Source organism: Vulpes vulpes, chromosome 11 (assembly GCF_048418805.1).
Source record: "Vulpes vulpes isolate BD-2025 chromosome 11, VulVul3, whole genome shotgun sequence".
In the NCBI taxonomy this organism is placed as follows: Eukaryota; Metazoa; Chordata; class Mammalia; order Carnivora; family Canidae; genus Vulpes; species Vulpes vulpes.
Window position 1 is genome coordinate 25,210,745 of NC_132790.1, and position 21,844 is coordinate 25,232,588.

Below are 21,844 nucleotides of genomic sequence, written 5' to 3' on the forward strand. Positions count from 1 at the left end.
AAGCATTTAGGAAGGGAAGAAGCAGGACTGGTCAGTTTGCTCTTGGCCAGTGTGGAGGATGGAGCAGGAGTTCTGCAAGGAAACTTCCAGCTGTTCAGGCAAGAGACAGTGGAGGTGGGGGGGTGGGGAGTGTGTGTGGGGGGTGGAATCCAAAAGACCAAAGACTCCTAAGAACTGCTAGGGTTTGCGAATGGGTTGTAGGTCAAGGGGTTAGGGATAGCTGTGATACAGCCCTCCTACATCTGAATGTGAAGGCCTGGAGTGCTCAAGAGGCCGATCTGGGCTACAAGAGTATCTAGAAGCACTTAAGTAGGCATTTATACTGGGACTGGACCTGAGAGAGCTCAGGGCACTCTTGGGCTGTTCCAGGGGCACTGCTAGGAGGTGGTGATCTCCCTTACAAGTGAGGGAAGGTGAGGGAGGGGCAGGGTAGGTCACAAGTGTCAGGACTGCCATAGCCCCTGGTCAATGGACACAGGGACATGGGGAGAAAGAGCAGGACCAGGTCTGAGTGGACTGACCTCCCTGCAGAAGCCTCACTGTGCCACGAAATAGTGGGTGGGGATTTAGGTGTCAGGAAGAAAAGGGTTTAATTCCGGGTTCACTGGGTATTTGGTATATTTTTTAAAGATGGAAGGAGACACATTTAAATGCTAGTGGGAGAGGCTGAGGAACCAGCTACTGATGCTTGAGGGAGCCTTGGGAGGTGCCTATGGGGGTCCTAGGCCTGCTGCAGCTGGGGGAAGGTGGCTGTTGGGCTAGCACTACTGGAGGCCCAGCTCACTCTCTGGCCTCTGCTGCTCCTCTTGTAGCCAGAAGTGGCCTAAGGTGCTGCTGTCCCCTGAGGCCATAGCTGCTGCCACGCCCACTCCCAGACTCCTGCCCAACCTGGCCAGGGCTCTCCAAGGCTGAGGCATGGTAGGATGCCAGTGGGGGAGATCACCATCTTGTCCGTGGGTAGAGGCTTCCTCCTGTGAGGAAGCCATGGGCAGGGGCCTGGCCCAGCAGCAGCACAAAAAACTCCTGCCCAGAGAAGTTAGGCAGATGTGCCTTGAGATTTGCTCTCTCCCTGCCTCTTGCTTCTCCAGGGCATAGTCTTCTCTCTCACAGGCTTCTGAAGTGTGCAGGAAAGGAGGCAGGCTGCACATCAGGAGGAATTTTCTAGAGCACCAAAGGCTGCCAAAGTCTAGAACAGGGTGCCTGTTGCAGGAAACTAGTAGGTGTCATCAGCACTCTTAAATGTTCCCTTGGGCTGCCAGGGTTGTCTTATGTGGTGTCCCTATTTGCCGACCGTTAGCTCCATCTCAGGGTTTGGTTTCTTAAATTTGGCTGTACCCTCAGCCAACCAACCCCACTTCACCCAGGACTTGGATGACACACCAAGATGATGACACACCAAGATGATGAGACAGCAAGAGCCAATGCCCTGGGGTAGATGGGGTGGGAAGTGGTCCCTCCTATCGCTGGCCTCCTTTCCCAGGGGAAGGCTAGATTGTGGACTCCAAATGCCATCTTGCTGTGGAGACAGGCTTCCCAGGCCAGGTAAGAGAATCCTCACCTTGGTGCTGGTCCCTGGGTAATAAGCACAGCTCCCCTCCAGCACTGCCCCTCACCCCTCATTGTCTGCTGGAAGGTAAAACTAGGACTTTGGCTTAGATTTCTTCACCTGTCCCTTGGGCCTAGCTCCCAAAAGGATGGGATGAGTTGCTGAGGGATCAGGTAGGGGTATATCCAATGCTCTTGGCCTTTTCTGGCTTGTCCTCTCCTAGGCTTCCCCTCTGAATCTTGGCTGCCCTGGAAGCTGGAAGACAGGCTGCAGCACGGGGCTGAGGGGAGTTCAGAATTTGACTTCTCCTTACTCCACCCCTCACCCCAAGGACCGGAATATTGAGGACAGGAGCCCAGATCTCTACCTCCCTGCCTGCTCCTGGCCCTGTGACCTGGAGCAAGTGCTGTGACACTTTCTCCAGAGGTGCCCTCTGCTCCCCACATCTGACAGAACTTTCCACTACAAGGGAGGGAGAATGAGCTTCCTGGCGGGTGACAGCAGGGGGTACTGGGGAGCATTCTGCAAAGGCACGGGGTGGCAGAAAGGGTGGGAGAGTTAGGAGTCCTGAATTGTAATTACAGCTCTAGTGCAGGCTAGGTCAACTGGCCTCGTGGGGCCTCCGTTTTCTCTCCAGTCAAGGAGTTTGAATACTTATAGGCTGGAAGAGCGTGGATTGTTGGGGCCAGGAAGGGAATGGTGGCCACGATGATCAGGGGAAGAAGCTTGGGCCTGGACTAGGGCAGCTGCTTTGCCCAGAGGGGAGAGGAGGACAAGATTCAGGATGGAAAACTGACGCATATGACTATTAGGATGGAGACCACCTGACCTCCCTTGACTGCCGTTCTGTGACTACAAACCTGTAAGCTTTCCCTTGGTTTCCCACCTGACAAAATTCACCCTTTAATATAAACACCACCTCCAGGGTGGGCAGAATGTGGGATCTGGTGCCTGGGCTGTGGAGCCAGACCAAGTGTGAGCTCCAACTCTGAACCTCACCAGCTCTGTGACCTTGGCCAAGGTACTTCGTCTCCTTGGCTGCCCACCTCTTGACAGGCTCACCTCCCACTGGGCTGTGGGGATTCTGAGAGTTAACCAAACATAAAGCACAGTGCTGGACATATGGTAGGCCCTTGGGAGATGGCAGCCCTCCTCATTCGTGGCCTCCCTGGGTCACCCACCTTTAGTCCAGGTGCCGACTGATGGCTACTTCCCCGGGAAGACCTGCTATCTGCAGGGAGATGCATCATAGGCATTACCTGACTGGTGAAAACAAGTTTAGAATCAGCATGGGAAGAACCCAGGGGATTCACTGGCTTAAGTGGTGGCCTTTGTCTCCCTGCCCCAAGAACCACCAGTCTGGTCATCCTGGACTTTTTTTTTTTTTGGAAACTTTTTTTTTTTTTTAATAGTTATTGAATGTTCTACAGCTTACAGTAAATATCATAGTTACAAATTCTTGGCTTCAATCTTTCAGAGTGATCACTATCTGATCTTCAAAACAAAACAAAACAAAAACCCAAAAGAATCCAAAACAACAAAACAAAACCAGATTTACACTTCATACACACAAGGCGAGGCCATGGGGCTTTCCAATCTTTACACTCTAGGCTGTGCTTTAAAAACATTTTATAAGTTCTTTGATCAAACTACTTGGAAGACACCGGTCAAAGGTTTATTATTATTTTAAATGTTTTTCTTTTTAAAATGTGAGTTCCAATAAAATTTAAAAATTAGATTCCAACCTGTAGATTAAAATGAATTAAAAAATACAAAATCATATACAATGCTCTTACAGGGATGTTACATGCCACGAGAACAGGTTTCTCTGTCATGTGATATGAAATAGGGATGCAATGCCTTTTAGTCAGGAGATGGGGACAGACCGTTGGGCCTTTAAAGGTCATTATAGACAACTTCCAAGTTGCTAGACACCTTGCCTTTACCTCCCCTTGGGGAAGGAGGAGCTTGATCCTCCCCCTCCCCCTGAGCCCCATGATCTGGCTAACCCGAGAAGGTGGTCTGTGGGCATTCCCACTCTGTCCCTGACTCACAGGCATGAGGAGGAAGGCTAGAGCCTCGAGATGCTGGTCTTGCTGGGGTCAGGCCCAAAGAAGATTTCACCCATTTAACTCCTATGGGCTGGTACTTATCTGCAAAGCTGTAATACCTGTTCTCTTCAGGAAGAGGAGTACCCACTTTACCAGGAACTGGGATCGGTACAGGGTCTCACCACCACAGTACAAATGCCCAGGGACTATGGATGCAGCCACAGGGAACAAAAGCTCTAGTTTCCCTTTCTGGCTTTGTGACAGCCAGTCCCAACTCCTATGTTCCTCACTTGGCCACTGAGCTGACTCAACAGCATGCAAGATAGAAAATAACCATCGGAGAGACTGAAGGAATAGGGCCCAAGTCTGGCTCAAGCAAGGATGGCTATGGAATGTTGAAGCTGGCCTGTCAGGCAGGAATTGTGAAGCCTGGGCCCTGGAACTATGTAATATGTAACTTCAGAAACAAGTTTCTAGGAGAGGGGAACACGGGTAAAGGACAAACCCTGCAGTCACCCTGGCATGCCGTGGAGCCTGATCTCCGAGGCTTAAGTATGGGGTTCGATGGGCAGCCTGGCTAGGTTTCCTCTGCTGTGTGTGATCCTGCTGTTGGGCTAGGCCTGGATTCCTATGGGGCTGTGCACCAGCCTGGAGCCGCCTCCTACCTGCCCACTGCCCCACCTGACCTGCCCCTCTCTGGACTCCGAAGCTTGGCAAGCAGCCAGAGGGGCATACCCCAGTAATGCGGCAGATTACAGGATGGAAAAGCAGAGCTTCCACTGTCTTCACTCAACTGCAACTGAGATATGCCATGGTGCCATCTAAATGATTAAGCCAGCCAGACTGCTAGAACCAAGACCACACAAAGACCAGGCCTTCCTTCTCTGGCCATGGAACAGAGCCAAGGAATCTGATGTGCAGGGCTCCAGGCTGGGGGACCAAGGGGCCTGCCCTTTTATACTCCATGTGATTCATTTCTTGAATGCCACTCAGAACAAACCAAGTCCCTCCAAAGGAGCAGCCCCTAGCTCTCTGGGGTAGGTAAACCTCAAACTTGGAACAATTTGGGTGGCCAGGGATAAGAGCTGGCTCTGGTTCTCCCCCATGGGAAAAGGAAGCCCAGGAATTGAAGTCAGATGTGCTTTTGGCCATTCAGGGCTATACCAGGTCCAGGGAGTGCCAGCTCGCTGGGTCTGGACAGTGGGCAGGCTCTCCAGGCTCAGAAAACATGGCTGTACAGGCTTCCCAGGGACATGGGTCTTTGAATGGATAGATACCTGGGGCTGCCTTTGAATGTGTCTTCACTCCTGGGCATCATGACCCCAAAGCTTTTTGTTCAAGTTAGGCCTTTTGTTGCCAAGTCTCATCCTCCTGGTATTCCCAAGGTCCTTAGGGCACCTCCTAAAAATCTCCACTGGAGGACTGAGTTCCCCAGGTGTCTTGGGAGTCTTCCTCTGTTTGGGCAGATAGCTCACCCGTTCTTCATGCCTGCCACTGAGACCCAGCAGGTGAGCAGGTGCCAGCTCAAAGAGCAGACAATTTGAAGAGTTGAAATCTTGGCTCTTTTAATTTTTATCAAGTCTTTTAAGCCCCCCACTAGTCCCAGTGTGGGGCTTGGACCCACAACCCCAAGATCAAGAGCCACAGGCTCTACCGACTGATCCAGCGAGGTGCCCCAAGTCTTTTTAGACTTCGTTTTTGCCATCAATAATATGAGGATTTGGCAATCTATGTCAAAGTACTTTGTACATTAAAAAAGCTGGATAGGTGTATGTGGACTTGTTCAATATTTACGTAAGGGGATATATACTTTAGGGTCATTGCCAAGAGAGAAGAGCTGCAGCAACTATCCTGTCTTAGAAAAAAATTAAATTTTTCCAAAAGATGGCAAAAAGATTATGTTCTGACCACTTGGGGGCACTACAGCCCCAGGCTAATGAGGAGGGAAGAAAAGGGGGAAGCCAAGAGGGCTGGTTATTGACTAGAACCACCTATACCCCTAAACCTGGCCACCAGACCTGTAGTACTGCAGGAAGGCAGTGGAGTGGAGAGGCATTTGCATGCTGGTGCCAGTGCTGTAGCTCACTCTCCCGTGAGCACACCCCTTGTCCTCTCTGGCATGCTGGCCTTCCCACAGTGGCAGGGCCCTTCCAGTTGACCTTCTGTCCAGCTTTACCACTGGGCCCACCCAGCATCTTTGGATGCCACCCAAAAGATGCCTATGAGCCTACCAGGAATGTTCATCCTACCAGAGGCACACTACTGCCCCTGCTCTCCTGGTCTTGTTCCCTTTGCAATGACTCCCCAAGCTTGGCTAGGCTTGTGGATCTCCATCAAAGCAAGGGGGGAGGCCAGCAGAACTGGGGCTCTGCCACACATACTGAAAAAGGGGTGTTGGACTTGGGCTCTTCCAGACCACAGCCTTTCTGTACCTGGTTTTTGCCTTGGGGCCTGTCTTTGATCTGGATTACATACCAGGACAAAGGGGGGGTACAGAGCATAGATGCTTCAGTTCACAGGCCTGTGTGTGGAGTTAGACAAGGGAAAGCAGACAAGCAGGATTCAGGTGGCTCTACCACTTGTGAGCTTTGACTTGCTCACTTTGCTTTCCCAAGTCTCTGTTTCCCCATGGATCAAATGGGAGGAATAATCTATTTCACAGGGTTAAGCCAGACGATGGATGGGAGAGTGCTTCATGAACTGTGAGGTACTAGATGTTAGTTTTTACTTACTGGTATACAAAGAACAAAAGTAACAAGGTCATTCCTAGGGCTCCTCCTTTTTCCTCCTTTCTGGTTCTACCCAGATCACCTAAAGGCAGCAGGGTTCAGGGAAGCCTATTAGGATACTAGCATTCTCCTCACATTGGCAAGTTCCCTTTCCTTCTAAAACCAGTTTCCTCATTTGTTTGATGGGTGTAAGAACTCTGACCCCATCTCTCTCTCTCAGAACCAGGAAATGAAAGGCTGGAAGCGCTCTGAAATCTATGGGGCGCCTGACAAATACAAAGGATTCCTATTATTATCATTAGTATTATTTTGGCATTTTCCAAACACATATGACATAATCTAGAACAACCTTCACCCACCCATACAAAACCAGAGAGTAGGAGGAGGTATTTGCAAAAAATGGATTAACACTGGAAAATTGTTTTAAAATGAAATCCCATCAGCACCCTAGAACAGACCTCTTAGAATAGCTAGTTTTCTCCTTCTGATCCTGCAGTTCCCTGGAAGGCCAAGAAGGTGGGTCCCCCAACTCCTGGCTCTCCGTTGGATGCTGATGGGTTTTGCCCTCCTGGGAAGGGCCAGATAGCCTCTGAGGTCCTTCTGGCTCAAGTTTCCTGATTTTTTCCTCCTTTAAGGGAGACATGGGAGGTAGGGGTAGGGGTATGTCCAAGTATGTGTGAATTTAAAATGAAAAGGGTTATTTAAAAGTCCCAAACGTTATCAATGATCCCATTTTGTACAGTAAAATGTTCCTGCACCCCCCCACCCCCCACCCCCAGAGGGGCTGCTGGCCCAGCCAGAAGCTGGGTGTAGGGGACAGTGCTGGGACAGTGGGCTCCTGGCTGAGACTAGCCACACTTCCTGACTCAGGGGTCCCTCTTCCCCCATGACAGCCCATGTCTCCTGAGCCTCATCCTTGTCCTCTTCTCTTCTCAGGATGAGGGGCTACTGTCCTAAAAGCATAGATTTTCTTTTTTCAGCCAGTCCACTTGCTCCTCCTAGGGCTGCAGTCCAGTATAGAATGAAAGTTCCAGATGTCTTCACAGAATTTCCAAATGCTATTTCCTCATTTGCAATTTCTGTTCCTGCCATCTGCCCCCATGTGACCTCTGCCCAGTCAACCCCCACTTTGGAATCCATGGAGGAAAAGAGCAGAAACCAAAGCCCAGAGACTGTTCCAGAATTCACCAGGTGTGGGTGCTGATGACTTCATTTTTACAAAACCAAGCTACTCCATCCCTAGGTAGATTTTTGTGGATAACATGCCCCTAAGTAGGAAGGCTGCATTTAATGCTAATTTACTGCTAGATTTAGGGAAGTCCTTTTGTCTTCTCTGGGCCTCAGCTTCCTCATCAATCAAACAGGGGAATGGATGAGATGATTGCTAAGGTCCCTTCAGTTCCATGAGTCTATGAAATGTTTATTGCTATTGCTTTTCCTTCACTATCCTGACCTTCAGAGTTGCCAGCACCCACCTGGAATGTGGTTCCTTCACTTTGGCCGTGAATGGCACAAGGTAACCAAGAGCCCCAGGGACAGACTGGTGAGCCCTGGTACCTGGAAGGGCAGAGGGAAGGGAGAGAAATGCTATAGGGTCCCACTCTAATTAGGAGGAAGCATCTTATCAGAGTGGGTCCATGTGGGCTCAGGGGCCAAGGTGTGGATTACGTAGGGCACCTGGCCTTCCAAAGCTTTGGGAGGCTGGGATACCATCACCCTGAAGTTGCTTGGCAGGTCTGAGGTCAAAATTACCTTTTGAGGAAGTGCCAGGTCAGTTAACAACACTGTGCAAATCAGAGGGTCCAGGCCCAGACAATTTGGCCAGAGACCTTACAAACCAAAGCCAGCAGGCAAGCGCCTCTCTCCCCTCTTCCTTTCCACAGTGCCCTCCCCCCCCCCCACCCTCCCTCAAGTTCTCCCAAAGAAAGAATCTGATTTTCCCAGGTTCTCACTTGGGGTATTAAGCTGCTATGAACACTCCTACCTAATCAGGTGGTTCTGTTCTTGGTCTGTTGCGATGGTTCTCAGAAGACATTTCCTTTGTGTCAGGACATGGTAATGTCCTAAACTAATCTTGCTTAGGAAAAATAAATGATCCCCCCAGAGATGTAACTTGTTCAACAGCTCTTGAGTTTCTACCCTGGACCCGAAGGCCACATGTGTTATGCTCTTCAAAGGAAAACATACCTTCAGCTGAACCATTGCAATAAACCCCACTCTCTGCCTGCCGCTAGACTGGGGTCCCCAGGGACCAGACACTTGGGGAAGGAGAGAAGAGCAGAGAGGATGTGCCTGGTCAGGAGGAGGGACAGAGCTTGAAGGGTAGCGGCAAAGAAGGGGACAGTTTGGAGAGGCAGGAGATTAGAAAAAGCAGCTTTTACAAAAACCAAAAATAAAAACCAAAACCGTTAAAGATGCATAAAGTGACCCTTGCACTTCCGTTGTCTCTTCTTGCAAATAGAGGTGGTGCTGCTAGGGAACTGCTCCAGCACCTGTGTAAGACTTGAGTAGTTGCATACAATGTGTGACTCCAGATCTGAGGAAGGAAGGGGAAAGCCATTAGTGACAGAGGTATTCCTGAGGCTATTTCAGGAAGCCACTGGGTCCCCTCCCCTCATTGTGGGAGCCCTACATGGAGCCCTCTTGTGTTTTCCTAGTGCCAAGAGCTCCCATCCAGTGCCAAGAGCTCTTAGAGGAGGTAGAGAGCAGAGGAGATCAGTAGGGCAGAGAATTTAAAAGTGACATCCCAGGAGCCCTGTGGTTAAATGGCACTGCCTCATGAGCTGTGGAGGGCGGTAAGGAAGCTGGTGGGGGAGGGCAGTGCCCAAGGTCTCCATCCAGTCCATCATAGCCAACATCTGATTAAGGTAAGATTTCATTTGAAAAATGAGGACCAGAGTTAAAGTCTGAAGACTGTAGTAAAGAGCACAGAATTTGGTATTAGAGGACTGGAGTTAAAGTTCCACCTTAGTTTTTACTGGCTAAGTGATGCAGAACTATGTATTTATCTGTAAAAAAAAAAAAAAAAAAGCTAATAATCCTCTTTTCACAGAGCTACCATAAGGATTATGAGATAACATGTCAAGTATCTAGAATATAGGTAAAGTCGTAGCAATCGTTAAGAGTGAGATTACTGAGCAGGAAGCAACTGTCACTGGCCTCTGTGGACACCTGTGCAGACCAAACAAGGGGCTTTGCTAGGGGCAGTTCTGGTACTGGGTCATCCTCCTACCTCTCCCAGCCCGGGCCCCACTCACTTGGACAGGCTGCAGGCTTTACCAGTGCGGGGGCACATAGCTGTACGCAGGGGTCCCTTGGGCCCTGTATGTTGGCATGGAGACAGGGTGTGCCCCAATCGCAGTGTGCTGGGGTGCAGTCAGCAGGGTACCTGAGCATCCAGAGAGAACAGTCAACCCAATGAGGCCAATTCCAGGGCACTGGGATGAAGAGGATGAAGCCATGGTCTTTCACACAGCTGCTCCCCAATCTGCACCCCCCACCTCCCCACCTGCTCAGAAACTGCTGCCCGCCCCTCCCACCTTGCCAGGCTTCATCTCTTTAGGGCAAGTTTTGCTGATGCTCCAGGACAGTCACTCATCTTCAGTGGCCTGATCTGATCTATCTATCAGTAACTGATCCCCAGGACCAGAACAACAAGGCTGGCACCAAGCAGATAACTTGCTGACCTGATCTGGGGAATGAGGCCTCAATAAGCCCTTACATTAGGGGAAGAATAAAATCCCAACTCCCACCTCTCACCCACTAGACCACTTGTACTCTATTCCTTCAAGTGAGTCTTCAAAAGTTGGGTCACTAAAGGTTATTCATAGCCGTCTTGTCATCTTATGCTTTTTTTCTCAATGTCAGCACATCCAGAGACTTCCCTAAACCTGCTATTCCTGTGGCATCTTCACCCTCATCCTCAAGGTTCCAGATGGACAGGGCTCTGGTGTGATTTCTGGAGAAGCCAGAAATGGAGAAGGGGTCCTCCAGGCCTTACAATTAATTACTGGATAGGGTCTTAAGCTTCTGCCTGCTAAATAACATTGCCCTGTGCCCTCCTTTCTGGAACCAGAGTCCTAGTACCATCATCCTTCTAAACTACAACCTTCCCACTGACCTACCTGCTTCCAGCCTCTTCCATCTAACCATGCCAGCTCCCCATTACCTAAAAGTATTTGCGCCTTTCCACTTTAGCTTTGCTGACTGCTCTAGCTGCCCTTCCAATTCTATGCTCCTATTTTCCAAGGGCCTTGGACCATTTCCATTCTGTGAACATGTCATGCTCATCTTCTTTCCACCTGGACTGCTCTTCTCTTTCCCATCCCTCTGGTTAGCTTCTGTTCCCCCTTTAAGACTAAGCTCAATATGTCCTTCTTAGTGAAATCTTCCTCATCCCTGTGGACAGGGTTTCTAGAAACCCCCCAGCAGAGAATTTCTCATGCTATGCTAAACTCGATTCCATGACTGTGTTCTCCAGTCTGTCACGAGTTTCAGGGGAAGGGGGACAGACACTGATATAGACACTGCCCTCACCTGCTGACATTGCCATGGTGGTGCCAGCCACCATACCCATGGCCACACCATTGGTCCTGGGGGCAGCAACAGGCGCCGGGTAGATGGCAGAGGGAATGCTGTTGGGCTGGACAACCGTGGTGTGGTGGATGACGTGGGGCTGGGCAGCGTACACTGGCTGTGTATAGTAGGCTCCCTGGGGGAAAAAAGGCTGAGGTCACACAGGCTTTTGGAAAAGTGGGATAGGAAATGGAGAGAGGAGAAAGGAGGGGAGCCTGTTCTTCCCAGACCTTATGGGATGGGCTCAGAGAAGCATGGGCCCAGGAACTCAAGGTTTGGGTTCCAGCTGTCTTACTACATGACTGCAGACAATTCAGTTTCAGCCTCAGCTTCTCTATGAAAAATAAGGCTCCAAACCTATCCTGCCTTGCTCCTAAGGCTGCTATGGTGATCTAATGGGGTAAAAGCCCCAACTTTAACATTTTAAAACGTTTGTGTCTTATTGCAGTGTTTCTGCCAGCTGCCTAAAAAGTAAAGGCAGGGATGGATGGGGCTGGTGAATCCAGACCACTGTGTGCACGCATATGAAGCATGACTAGTGGGACAATCACATTGGTGTGAGTACTGCCATCTCACCTATTGGGAACTGTCACAAATGCAGAGCACCTCCTCAGATGTCTCTTACTATTTCTCTTTAGGCAAAGAAGTGAGGCTGGAGACAGTGGTCTGAGATGACTTCCCACTTCACATGGTGGTGCCAGCAGGAAGCAGCCTGGCCTGTGGGCCTGCTGACCTCTGTGGGCAGTAGACACAGGCCCCTGGATCATCTTAATCCAGAGCTTCTCAAATGTCTCTACTAACTAATGACAGGAGCTTCAGAATATGAGTTTATAATCTCAGAGGTCTGAGAACATAGTGCAAAGCAGCTTACCACAAACAAGAAAAATCCATCTCAAGCCTACTGTTGTATCTTTAAAAAGTTTCACATTCTACTCTAGAACGTAGCTGTTTTTTTTTTTTTTAAATCAAAGTGTTCTCCTCATTACTTAAATAAACCTCACATAGAATTGTCATTCCCCAAAAATGTGCCATGGGCATGCTGGGGCCTCATATAATCCCCGTAATAGCCATCCCCTCAGAGTACACACATTCTCTAGCTGAAGGAGCCCAGATGGGAACACGAAGGCATTGAGAGAGAGAATAACTTACTCAAGATCACACAGTGAACTGGTAAAAGTTTGAGCACTTAACCTCCTCCCTGTTTGGCTCACGGACTTTATCAAGGAAGGGTAGATGTGGGGGTTAGGGAGAGAAACAAGACACATTAGGTCTCATCTTGACTCAACCAGTATCTCTCTGTGTGACCTTGGACAAGTCATTCTCTTCTCTGGGTCTAAGCTTCCCCACTTGCATGAAAAGGAATCGAGCATCTTAGGTGATCTCCAGGGGCCCTTGCTCCTCTGACATTCTAGGCTCTGTTAATCTAAATGACTTCATGTGTCACCCCTCCAGGAGCTGAGGTGGGGTGAAGGAGTATATAGACTACAGGGTTATTGTTTCCATGATACAACAGTGACAACTGGCCAGAGCCATGAACTTGCCTTCCCTCTCTTACTCACCTACCCCCACCCCACCTAGGCTGGTGGCTCCTTTACCTGAAGGACAAGTTGGCCCAGGCTTCCACATGCACCTACCTGGGCATACAGATTCTGCTGGGGGTAGGCACTTCTGATTGGATACATGGCCGTCTGATAGGGGTTGGGTGATGGGGAGTAGGGGGGCGGAGCAGTATTACTCTGGGTCGGTGGGACCTTGTATGGTGTCCCCACAGTATATCCTGTACCAAGGCAATAAGAAAGACTTCCAATTAGTTGACAGAATAGCATTGCTGGAAGGCAGCAGGTCCTAGTCATGACTACCCGGACAAGGATTGGCTGATTTCAGGCAGGAAACACAGATGAGGACAGACAGAGAACAGGGCTCCCCTTAGAGAGCCCTAGGCCCAGAGGCAGCTCCCTCAGTCCTGGTGCACAGGGCTGCATGAGTGATTCTGGCATCTTTTATTTCTTTGGTTCTCAGGGGCATGGTCTATAAAATAAGAGGCTGGAACCAGTTGATCTCTTAAGAGACCCCTGTAGCTCAGAGAGTCTGGGACTCTGTACCGGGAGACAGGCACGTGTGCACAGATGGCCCAGAGACCCTCTGCCCACTTGCTCTTTATGATACTGTTTTCCTGCTTTTCTGTCTCCTCCCTCACCAGCCCAGGAGATCTTCTGCTGCTGGTTCTCTTTTGTTTCCCCCCTTATTCTTTTTCTCCTTGTATCTCTCTCTTTTTGGACTTCTCTCTACCATGTTCTCCTTCCCTCCTGACATGTTTTTAAGGTGAAAAACCCACAGAAAACACCACTCAGAGATCCTCATCTTCTGAGATGCCAAAAAAACAAAACAAAACAAAACAAAACAATGCTCTACAGAGCCAGCCTTTCCTCCAATCCTGGGGCTCAGGGGAGGACCCCCTCTGCCTGAATGCCTCAAGTCAGGGGTCACAAAAATCACATCCACCTGGGATCTGGGCCCCAGGCAGTTCACAATCAGCCATTCAATCAAACTGCTGCCTTTGAATCTTCTGGAAAGTAGATCGTATGTTCATAGGAAAAACCTGAAACATAAATCACTCAGGAATAAGGCTATGTACTTCTAGAATACAAAATGAAATGATTCTGTGGAAACCAAGTGATCATCAAGAGACCCCCAACTCTCTTACTTTATACAAGGGGCTCAGAAAGAGCAAGTGTTTTAAGAAACTTCTGTATGAGTTGAAATGCCAGTGCCAGGAGACCTTGGTTTCTGATCTCCAACGGGGTATTGCTGGAGCTTCTTCTGTGCTGCTCATTCTGGCTTGGTCTGCCTGGCACATCACTGAGCTTCTCCTGGCTTCAACTCAGCTCTTCTACCTGCAGGACACTCACCAAGGACTTTGTCAGCAACATGGGGCTGATTCTGCAAGAAGGGACTGGGGGGCAGAGTAGAGAGGGGTGCTTTATTGGAAGAGAACAGATCTAGGCTTCAGTTCAGGCTTTCTTCCAATTTGCTGCCAAGTCTCTGGGCCTTGGTTTCCTATTTTGTTGAAACAGAAGGCTAAGAATGAAGATCTCTTCCTGAACTAAAATCCCATTTTTTAAAAAAAGATCCTGAGTCTCTTCTACCTTAACCCTAAGTAAAAGGAAGCTACCATAAGGTCACAAATCTCTCTCAGTCCATAGCCCGGGCTTGGCATCCGCCAGCCCCTGATGAGGTACTCAAGTAGGATAGGAGAGCTGCTATTTGGTTGTCACAAAAGACACCATCAAAGAGGTACTCAAGTAGGATAGGAGAGCTGCTATTTGGTTGTCACAAAAGGTCCTGTCCTCTTCCCTGAAATCATGTCATTTACTGCCCCCTCCTTCAGATCCATAATTTATTCCATGGAAAACTGGTTTTATGATCAAATACACTTGGGAAATAAGGAGCCATGAGGATGGAGTGGAAAGAATAAAATCATGAGAAGGTAGCATTGTGAAGAACTAGAAACTAGATGTGGAGGTATGAGTCAGCTGAGAGAGAGAAGTATGGAGATTCCTCCAAGTTTCTAGACTGTGGTGCTAATTATGTATGATATGTGGTTACAGCAGGTAAAGCAGATATTGTGGGGGAAGACAGAAAATCTAGGTTTGTGACATCTAAAAGGAGCCATCTGAGGGGTACTTCATCTTGGAGGCACAGCTCATCTGTAAAACAAAGGGAGTTCTCAACATGGGCATGTCCCAAGACTGTACAATGGACTATATAATTCTGAGGGATTTTAATCATTTAAAAAAACAAGAACAAAAAGAAGAATAGCAGCAATGCAGAACAGAGATAAATAGCTTTGTTTTTCATTCTATGACCCTGAGAAGTTTTAAAATGACAGGATGAACTATGAATCTCCAAGGCAAGGATATGCAGGACACTATTTCCAAATTTATTTATTAACAAATCTTTTATTCATGCTCTCAATATCGAAAACACATAAACTACAGGGGTGCCTGGCTGGCTCAGCTGGAAGAGCATGTGACTCTGGATCTCAGGGTTGTGGGTTTGAGCCCCACAATGGGTGCAGAGATTACTAAAAATAAATAAACTTCAATCAATCAATCATGCAAACTATAATTTTTTGTAATTGTAGCTTATTTTGGTAAGCAAAGTTTCACTGTAACGTGGCCTTGCCCATTCATTTATTTATCAACTATGGCTGCTTTCCAGCTACCATGATAGTTATGACAGAGATCATATGGCCTGAGAAGCCTACAATATTTAATATTTAGCCCTCTATAAGGAAGGTTGCTGACTCCTGATTTAAGGAATTAAATAAGTATGAGGAATCCTGCTAGAATGGAGAGCATCTCTTTTCTATGCAGAAGGGTAGGACACTCCTGAAACCTAAGATGCCTGCTCTGAAAGCTATACAGCACAGAGTAATGTGTTATGTGGGTCCAAACCCTAGCCCTGCTATTTAATAGCTATAGACTACAGCAGTCTCATCATCTGTAAAATGGGGATAACGACAATACCTACTTTATAGGGTTACACATTTATTGCAAAGCCCTCAGAATAGTGCCTGACCGATTAAAGCACTTCATAAAGGTGAGCTATTACTCTTTTCTCTCTCGCTTGCTCTATAGAGAAATAGTAAGCTTCCTGTCCTGGGGATGTGCAAGCGGAGACTGGGCTGCAAGATTACAATAGAGAGGTTCAACTGTGACTTCCATGATGTGATCCAACTTGGAACACAGACTCCAGGATTCTAAGATTCTGAAACCGTATGGTTTAAAATACCATGACTTCACAATTCTTTAAAGTTAACAAGCCAACAATGCTGGCATATTTCCTTTATGCTTCCCGAGAATGTGCTCTTGAGTTTTTATCCCCAGGAGAAGCCTGCACTACCTCTCTATGCCACAAGGACAATCATCTTACAAAGTGTTAAGGTTATCTCTCTGAGGAAAATAAAAAAGCTCCAAGAGGCTGCAGGAGAATTTGGTTTCCACATCTAAGAATAACTTTGTCTGAGAATGTTTCCCTTTCCTCATGTTATGAAATGAGATACCCACATACTCAGAATACAAATCAGCAGCCAAAATGCCCTTGGCAGCCAAAAAGATGATGCTGCAGAGGAAGGCCCCGCTTGTTTGTCCAGACAGTATAAGATGGGAGAAGCAGAACTGCAGAGCTAGAGGACACCTTAGAGATCATTAAGCCCAACACAAATGTTTCACAGATAAGATGACGAATAGATGGTTGAGAATAGTGCAACTGCTTGCTGGGACTCAGGACTCAGTGCTCCTTCCTCCAACTACAATGGTTCTCAAGGTTTCCATCTGGGTCAGGAGGCTGCAGAAATTGCCTGGGCCCCTAGCCTGGGCTCTGTCAGTGAGTCAGGTCAATTCTTCTCTCAGGAATACCCTCATTTGGACTAGATAATAGAAAGGCCATTCTCGTGTTGGTGTTCTAAGTCTCTGAGTATTTCAGTGAGACTTTTATGAGAAAATCATTGCAGAGGACTTTCTGTAACTGAATGGTGGTCCTGTCCATTCCACTGAGGATTAGAAATTCCCCGGGGCTGGAGCCTGGGCTACCTTGGGTAATACAAAATTTTACAATTTATTACTCTGCATCTAAGTAAAAGAAGCTGTTGAGCTGGATGCAAAAAAAAAAAAACAAAACAAAAAAAAACCTCACTGATTTTGCTCAAATGAACTTAGACTCAGAAAAAAGGAATTAGATCACTAGAAGTCCTAGCTCTGCCTTATGAAAGAGGCTTTGTTTATGAGGCCCCATTCTCTCTCTCAGGTTCCTAACTATAATTTTAGGCTCCATCAAACAGGATAATAAATAGAGTGTATACATTAGTGAAATAAAACTGTTTTAGCCCTCTCTTCAATACTTCTGCACTATTATGAATCTTTTTCAGTTGGAGAGCCCCTACCACCTTCAAAGGCATTGATCCTCACATCAAGGATGCCTTTTAGACTAATCGGTTTATTGACCATCAGATTTACATGTCTGAACAAAGCTCTATGTCTGAGTCTTGCCTTGACCCCCAAGTCTCCTTGGTGGTAGCTGAACAAGAGAGTATGGAATAAATCGGAGGGAGACCTAATTACAAACAAGCTTAGCAAGTGTGAGTAAAATTGAACTGAATTTGTCAAATTACCCTGAATTTTCTATGGCATTAGAAGCCACAAAATCTGTATGCTGGGAGGAACCCTGGTGGATGGGGGAGGGTCAGTTGAGCTCACTTCTATTTTACAATTGCACAGGTTCATACATGACTTGCTTAAAGAATGGGTATAATTCGGTCCTTTCCAGGAACTGTGATAGCTTGTGAGAGGACAGTGGGAGTAGCTGCTGAACATTTCGATGGGACTTCAGGAAGATTTCCACAAAGGAGAAAGCAAAGCTGCCTAAGATTCAGACAGTCTCACCATAGAAAGGGTTGTATGGAGGGAATGAGTACCCTGGAGATACGTGAGTGAAGGCTAGTTGGTCAACTATGGGCACCCTAGAAAGGAAGTCCCAGCTGGGGTCATGAGTATTGAGTACACAGCACCAAGGTGATAGAATCAGGAGTCTAAAAGCTAGAGAGAATCTTAAAATGACCTAGTCCAGCCCCTTCATCTTACAGTTGAAAAAACCTAGGTCCAAATCATGGACACAAATTATCCAAATTATCTGTGGTTATACAGAACTAAGTCTAGAATCCAACTCTTTTGGTCTCCAGGCCTCTCTCTGTTTCACTACAGTAGGTGTGTCTCTAAGCACCTACAACCCTATGTGTGGATTTAAGAGAAAATATATATGTACAAGCCTGTTTATGTATATGTTCATTCCATTCCACTTGAGGTACCTGGAAAAACTCCCTACTATTGACATCCCTCTTTTAATGAATAAAATTAATCTCATGAAAAAAAGTCAGTAAACTTAACCTGAGTGATTCTTTTTGGTTACGCTGCTTGCTACTTGGAAGGCATTGGACATATTACCTTTCTGAGCTTCAGCTTTAAACTTGAATAAAAATCCACCATAATAATAGGACTCTAGTGTAGATTAGAGACCACAGCGAGGGAGTTATTATGAAAGCAAATCCTCTAACATGTGAGAGTTATGTTGTTTAAATGTAAGTTGATGTTGACATCTAGGGGCAATGGTAACTAAGGAGAAAATAACACTGAATATTTTAAAAGAAAAAAATGCAGCATATTCTTCTAATCTGTTTAATAGATTAATAATTTACTGAACCACAGACTATCAGGCTTAGTCTGCAACATCCTTCTAAGGGTATGTCAAACCCCTGCTGGCACAACTTAAGAAATAAGCACTCCCCCTAATCCAAAGCCAGCCATGCCTCTTTTGGATAGCACGAACAAGGCATAAAGTCTCCTGTGGAGTCAAAATGACACTCAGTAACTTCTAAATATTGGTCCTCATTACCCAGTTGAGCTTTCTCATATTAAAAAATCAGGTGTGAAGGTGAAACCATGAGTCACCCCACTGAATCTCAAAATGAATGTAACCAATCTGGCCAGATGGTTTCTGTCTCCTCTAAGGACTCTATGTACATATCTTGCTCCCACAGTGTAGCTTCCGGACATCAAGACATGGCTCTGCAGGCAACACTAGGGGAGTGTTTCTCATGCAGAGGGCAATTCTGCCTCCCCAGGAGATCTTTAGAAATGTCTGTAGAGATATTTTTGGTTGCTGTAATGAGGGTTTGCTGGCACCCAGGAAGCCGAGGCCAGGGATTCTAAGCATCCTACAACGTACCAGTTAGCCCCCCACAACAAAGAATTATCTGGTCCAGATTGTCCATAGTGGCAAGGCTGAGAAATGCTGTGCTAGAGGAGCCTTCTCTGTCCAAAGGTCCACTGACCTTCAAATGTGCCCTCTGTTCTTTCCCCTGAAATGCAGTAACAGCTCTTCCCTAATCAAACTTGTTGGCCAGGTGCATACTTCCTTCGCCCTCCCTCACTGCTTCGGGTCTCCCCAAAGCTGGGTACATGATCAAAGAGGATGACCTTTTCTGTAAGAGGAAGGTCAATTTTTTGTGTGGGTAGGAGAACCTCTTAAAACAATATCTTATAATGTCAGTTTTAAAAGTTCCCTTTCCTTTCTTCCTAAGAGTCAAATCAGTCCCAACCAAGGGGAACAAGGAAAGGAGGAGACAGGCTGTATTTACTGAAAGCCGCAGAGGATGCTTGGTAAGTTCGGTTCTCGGTCCCGGTGTCCACTGGGAGGTGGAAGGTGCCTTCAGTACCACAGGAAGACGAGTTCTGTGGCCAAGCCTGTTTCATCAGCAGAGTTGCTTAAGGGAAGACACAAGAATGGCATTAGGCAGAAATAAGAAGTGGGCACCACCAATCACAGACACAAAGCAAGGGTCTTGTGCTGGATGGAAACATATAACCCAAAGGTCCCTGATTCAGACACACAGGATGGTTCAGCCTTTCTGAGATGGGTGAGTGGGTTGGGAGGAGTGCTGAAGTGAGCCTTCAAAATGATTTGAAAGTAAGGAATTCTGAGTTTTCACTGAGAAAGCCAGGTTTTTCTACACCCTACCAAAACCCATGAAGATGCCTATGAATACCACTGCCTGACATTCTGGCCTAAGGCTCTGGGATAGTCCTTAAGGGCTTTTTTAGTAATATGTAGCAACCTGGAGCCTTTGACTGTGTGTTAGGCCAGATCAACTGAGTACTCCTTTTTTATGCTTGAAATCTCACCTAGGGGTAGATATTTAATAAGCTGTTGTCAAAGAGAGACCTCAAGAGAACTACCACATAACATGAACCTTGCTGGACTGTCATCTCTTCTAAAGGGACTGAGCTTTGGCAGTTCAGAAGGTACAGGCTGTCCAGTGGGGTACTTCCTACTCCTCCTGTGCACCCTGCTTGGGCCAGACAGAAAACCCTCTTGCACACCTTTCATCCTCCTGCTAAAGGTACTCCTGGTGCCCTGAGATGTCTTCTCGTGAATTAGAGAGGATCTGCTGGGCTATTAAGAAATTATATGTCAAACTTGGGGCAGGTATAAAATAGAGATGTGGCCCAGTTTGAAAGAAATCTGCAGAGACTTCTCAGGCTGACCTGAAGCTCAGCTTGAGAAATTTGAAGGATGATGCTTCATATGATCTAGAAGTGGGGAATGACTCAAAAAACTTACCTTCGTGGTATCCTGTGGGAAGGAGAGAGGAGAGAGGGTTTCAAAGGGGGGGAAAAAGCCTACATTTTAGAGATTTCTCTTGATATATTTTCTCCTAGAGGAGAAACCATTCTTGACCCAAATTTCTACTTAAAGTAGGAAGAATCATTTTAACAGTATCTTTTGCACTCAAATAAGATCTTAGACATAAGGAGTTTTAAAGAAGAGCAGGACTGGCGGCCGGGTGTGTGTGGGGGGAGGCTACACTAGCAACAATTGTATACACTTGAAACATTTTTAACAAGGGGCTAAGGCAAAACAGGGTGGTATGAGAAGTATGCCTATACATTTTAATTCCACCAGGGCAAGGACAGTCCACCTCCAGAGAGATCCCATAACCCCCCTGCCCATCCAGATAACAGGTAATGCCTCTCATTCCTTCAGTCATGGAAGTACTGGGGCCAGAGGAGGAGGTCAAGGACTGTTTTGCTGAAAGGCTAGAAGTATAGCTGTTTTGGGCTGACACTGTACTTGCATTAATGGCCCGCAATATATACAGCAGATGCTAAGAAATGAGAAGGAAATCATGGGCAGGAAAGTGACACTAAAAGGAGAATTCTGGCAGAAGAAATGGAGATCCAGCAGAATTCCATGCAGAGTCCAAAGCCATTGCCGGACATCAAGACATGGCTCTGCAGGCAACACTGGGAGGAGGGCAGTCAATTTTAAACAATTATCTTAGGTTTCTCTTCCCCAGCATGGGGTGGGGCTGGGGGTGGGGAGTCGGGATTAATAAAGGATCCAATTAGTGTTGAAAAATTTATCAAGATGTCTCCAAATTTAGAACTTTCCACTCAATGTGGCTGGAAAGCCTTAGTCATTCAAAACTACTCTCTAAAAAGTGAAACATGTAGTTCTGAGTAGTCAGATGTCCTCAAGACCCCATAGGGACTACACAAGAAAGCAGGAGGTCTGAATTTAGCCACAGAGAGTTTGGGTCCTGTTCCAGTCCAGTTTTTTCCCCAAGTGGTGTATACTTTACCATAATTTTCATCATAAGCCAAAAGTCTGACATTAGTCTGAAGGACTGCATGACAATTTAAGTAAATCAAAATTAACCAAAGAGTAACTGAAGCCTACACTGCACTCAGCACTGAGGGGAGCGCCACGGTGGACAGGAACACACGTGGGTCATGGTCACCGCACACAAGGTATTTATGGGCCAGCTGGGGATGCAACACAGCCACACGCCAACCAGAGAGTGAACAAGACAGCATTACACACAATAAAATAACATTCCAGATTAACCAGGAAAGAAGCAAGTGCGACTGTGCCTTTGATTATGTCTTATCTAACTGATTGAATGAAGTAAACTATGTATGTTCTTGGAGAAGTGTGCATTTTCTTCTGGTTTCATTAAAAAAGAAAAAAAATATTAGTATTTTCTATATTTCTCTCTATATCTGAATACTTAATAATTTAAATAACTGAATAAATGTGAAGACTAGAAAAAACAAATATTAGCTGTCAACTGGACCTCCTCATTGGTTGGTTGCACTATACGATCTTTGTCTTCCATGTACAATTCTAAAGTAACCCATTCTGTTGGTGATAGCAATTCAGAGCTCAATTGTGGGATGAAGACAATCTGACAGAAACTTTAGAAGTATAGTAAGAGAGGAGGCTGCTCTGGCAGGCATGCCTGCTTTTGGGTGTCATAGAAGGTATGAACTCCTAGAAATGTTCTATATTCTGAACTGGATGGTAGTTAAATCCAAGTGTATACA

The 21,844-nt window shown here is 46.9% G+C and overlaps 1 protein-coding gene across 13 annotated transcripts in view; it reads right to left on the bottom strand.

The window, feature by feature from the left end:
* Positions 1–3,199: 3,199 nt before the first annotated feature.
* Positions 3,200–21,844, bottom strand: part of FAM168A (family with sequence similarity 168 member A) — a 193,398-nt gene continuing 174,753 nt past the window's right edge. For 12 of the 13 annotated variants that reach the window (XM_072727370.1, XM_072727374.1, XM_072727376.1 and 9 more), the window contains 5 exons: positions 19,096–19,221; positions 12,536–12,678; positions 10,863–11,037; positions 9,584–9,714; positions 3,200–8,862 (listed from right to left, as the gene is read on the bottom strand). In XM_072727370.1, the coding sequence (XP_072583471.1) occupies positions 9,602–9,714; positions 10,863–11,037; positions 12,536–12,678; positions 19,096–19,221 (557 nt within the window). In that variant the 3' untranslated portion in view covers positions 3,200–8,862; positions 9,584–9,601. The remainder of the gene's footprint in view (positions 8,863–9,583; positions 9,715–10,862; positions 11,038–12,535; positions 12,679–19,095; positions 19,222–21,844) is intronic. The other variant, XM_072727380.1, reaches the window with a different exon arrangement.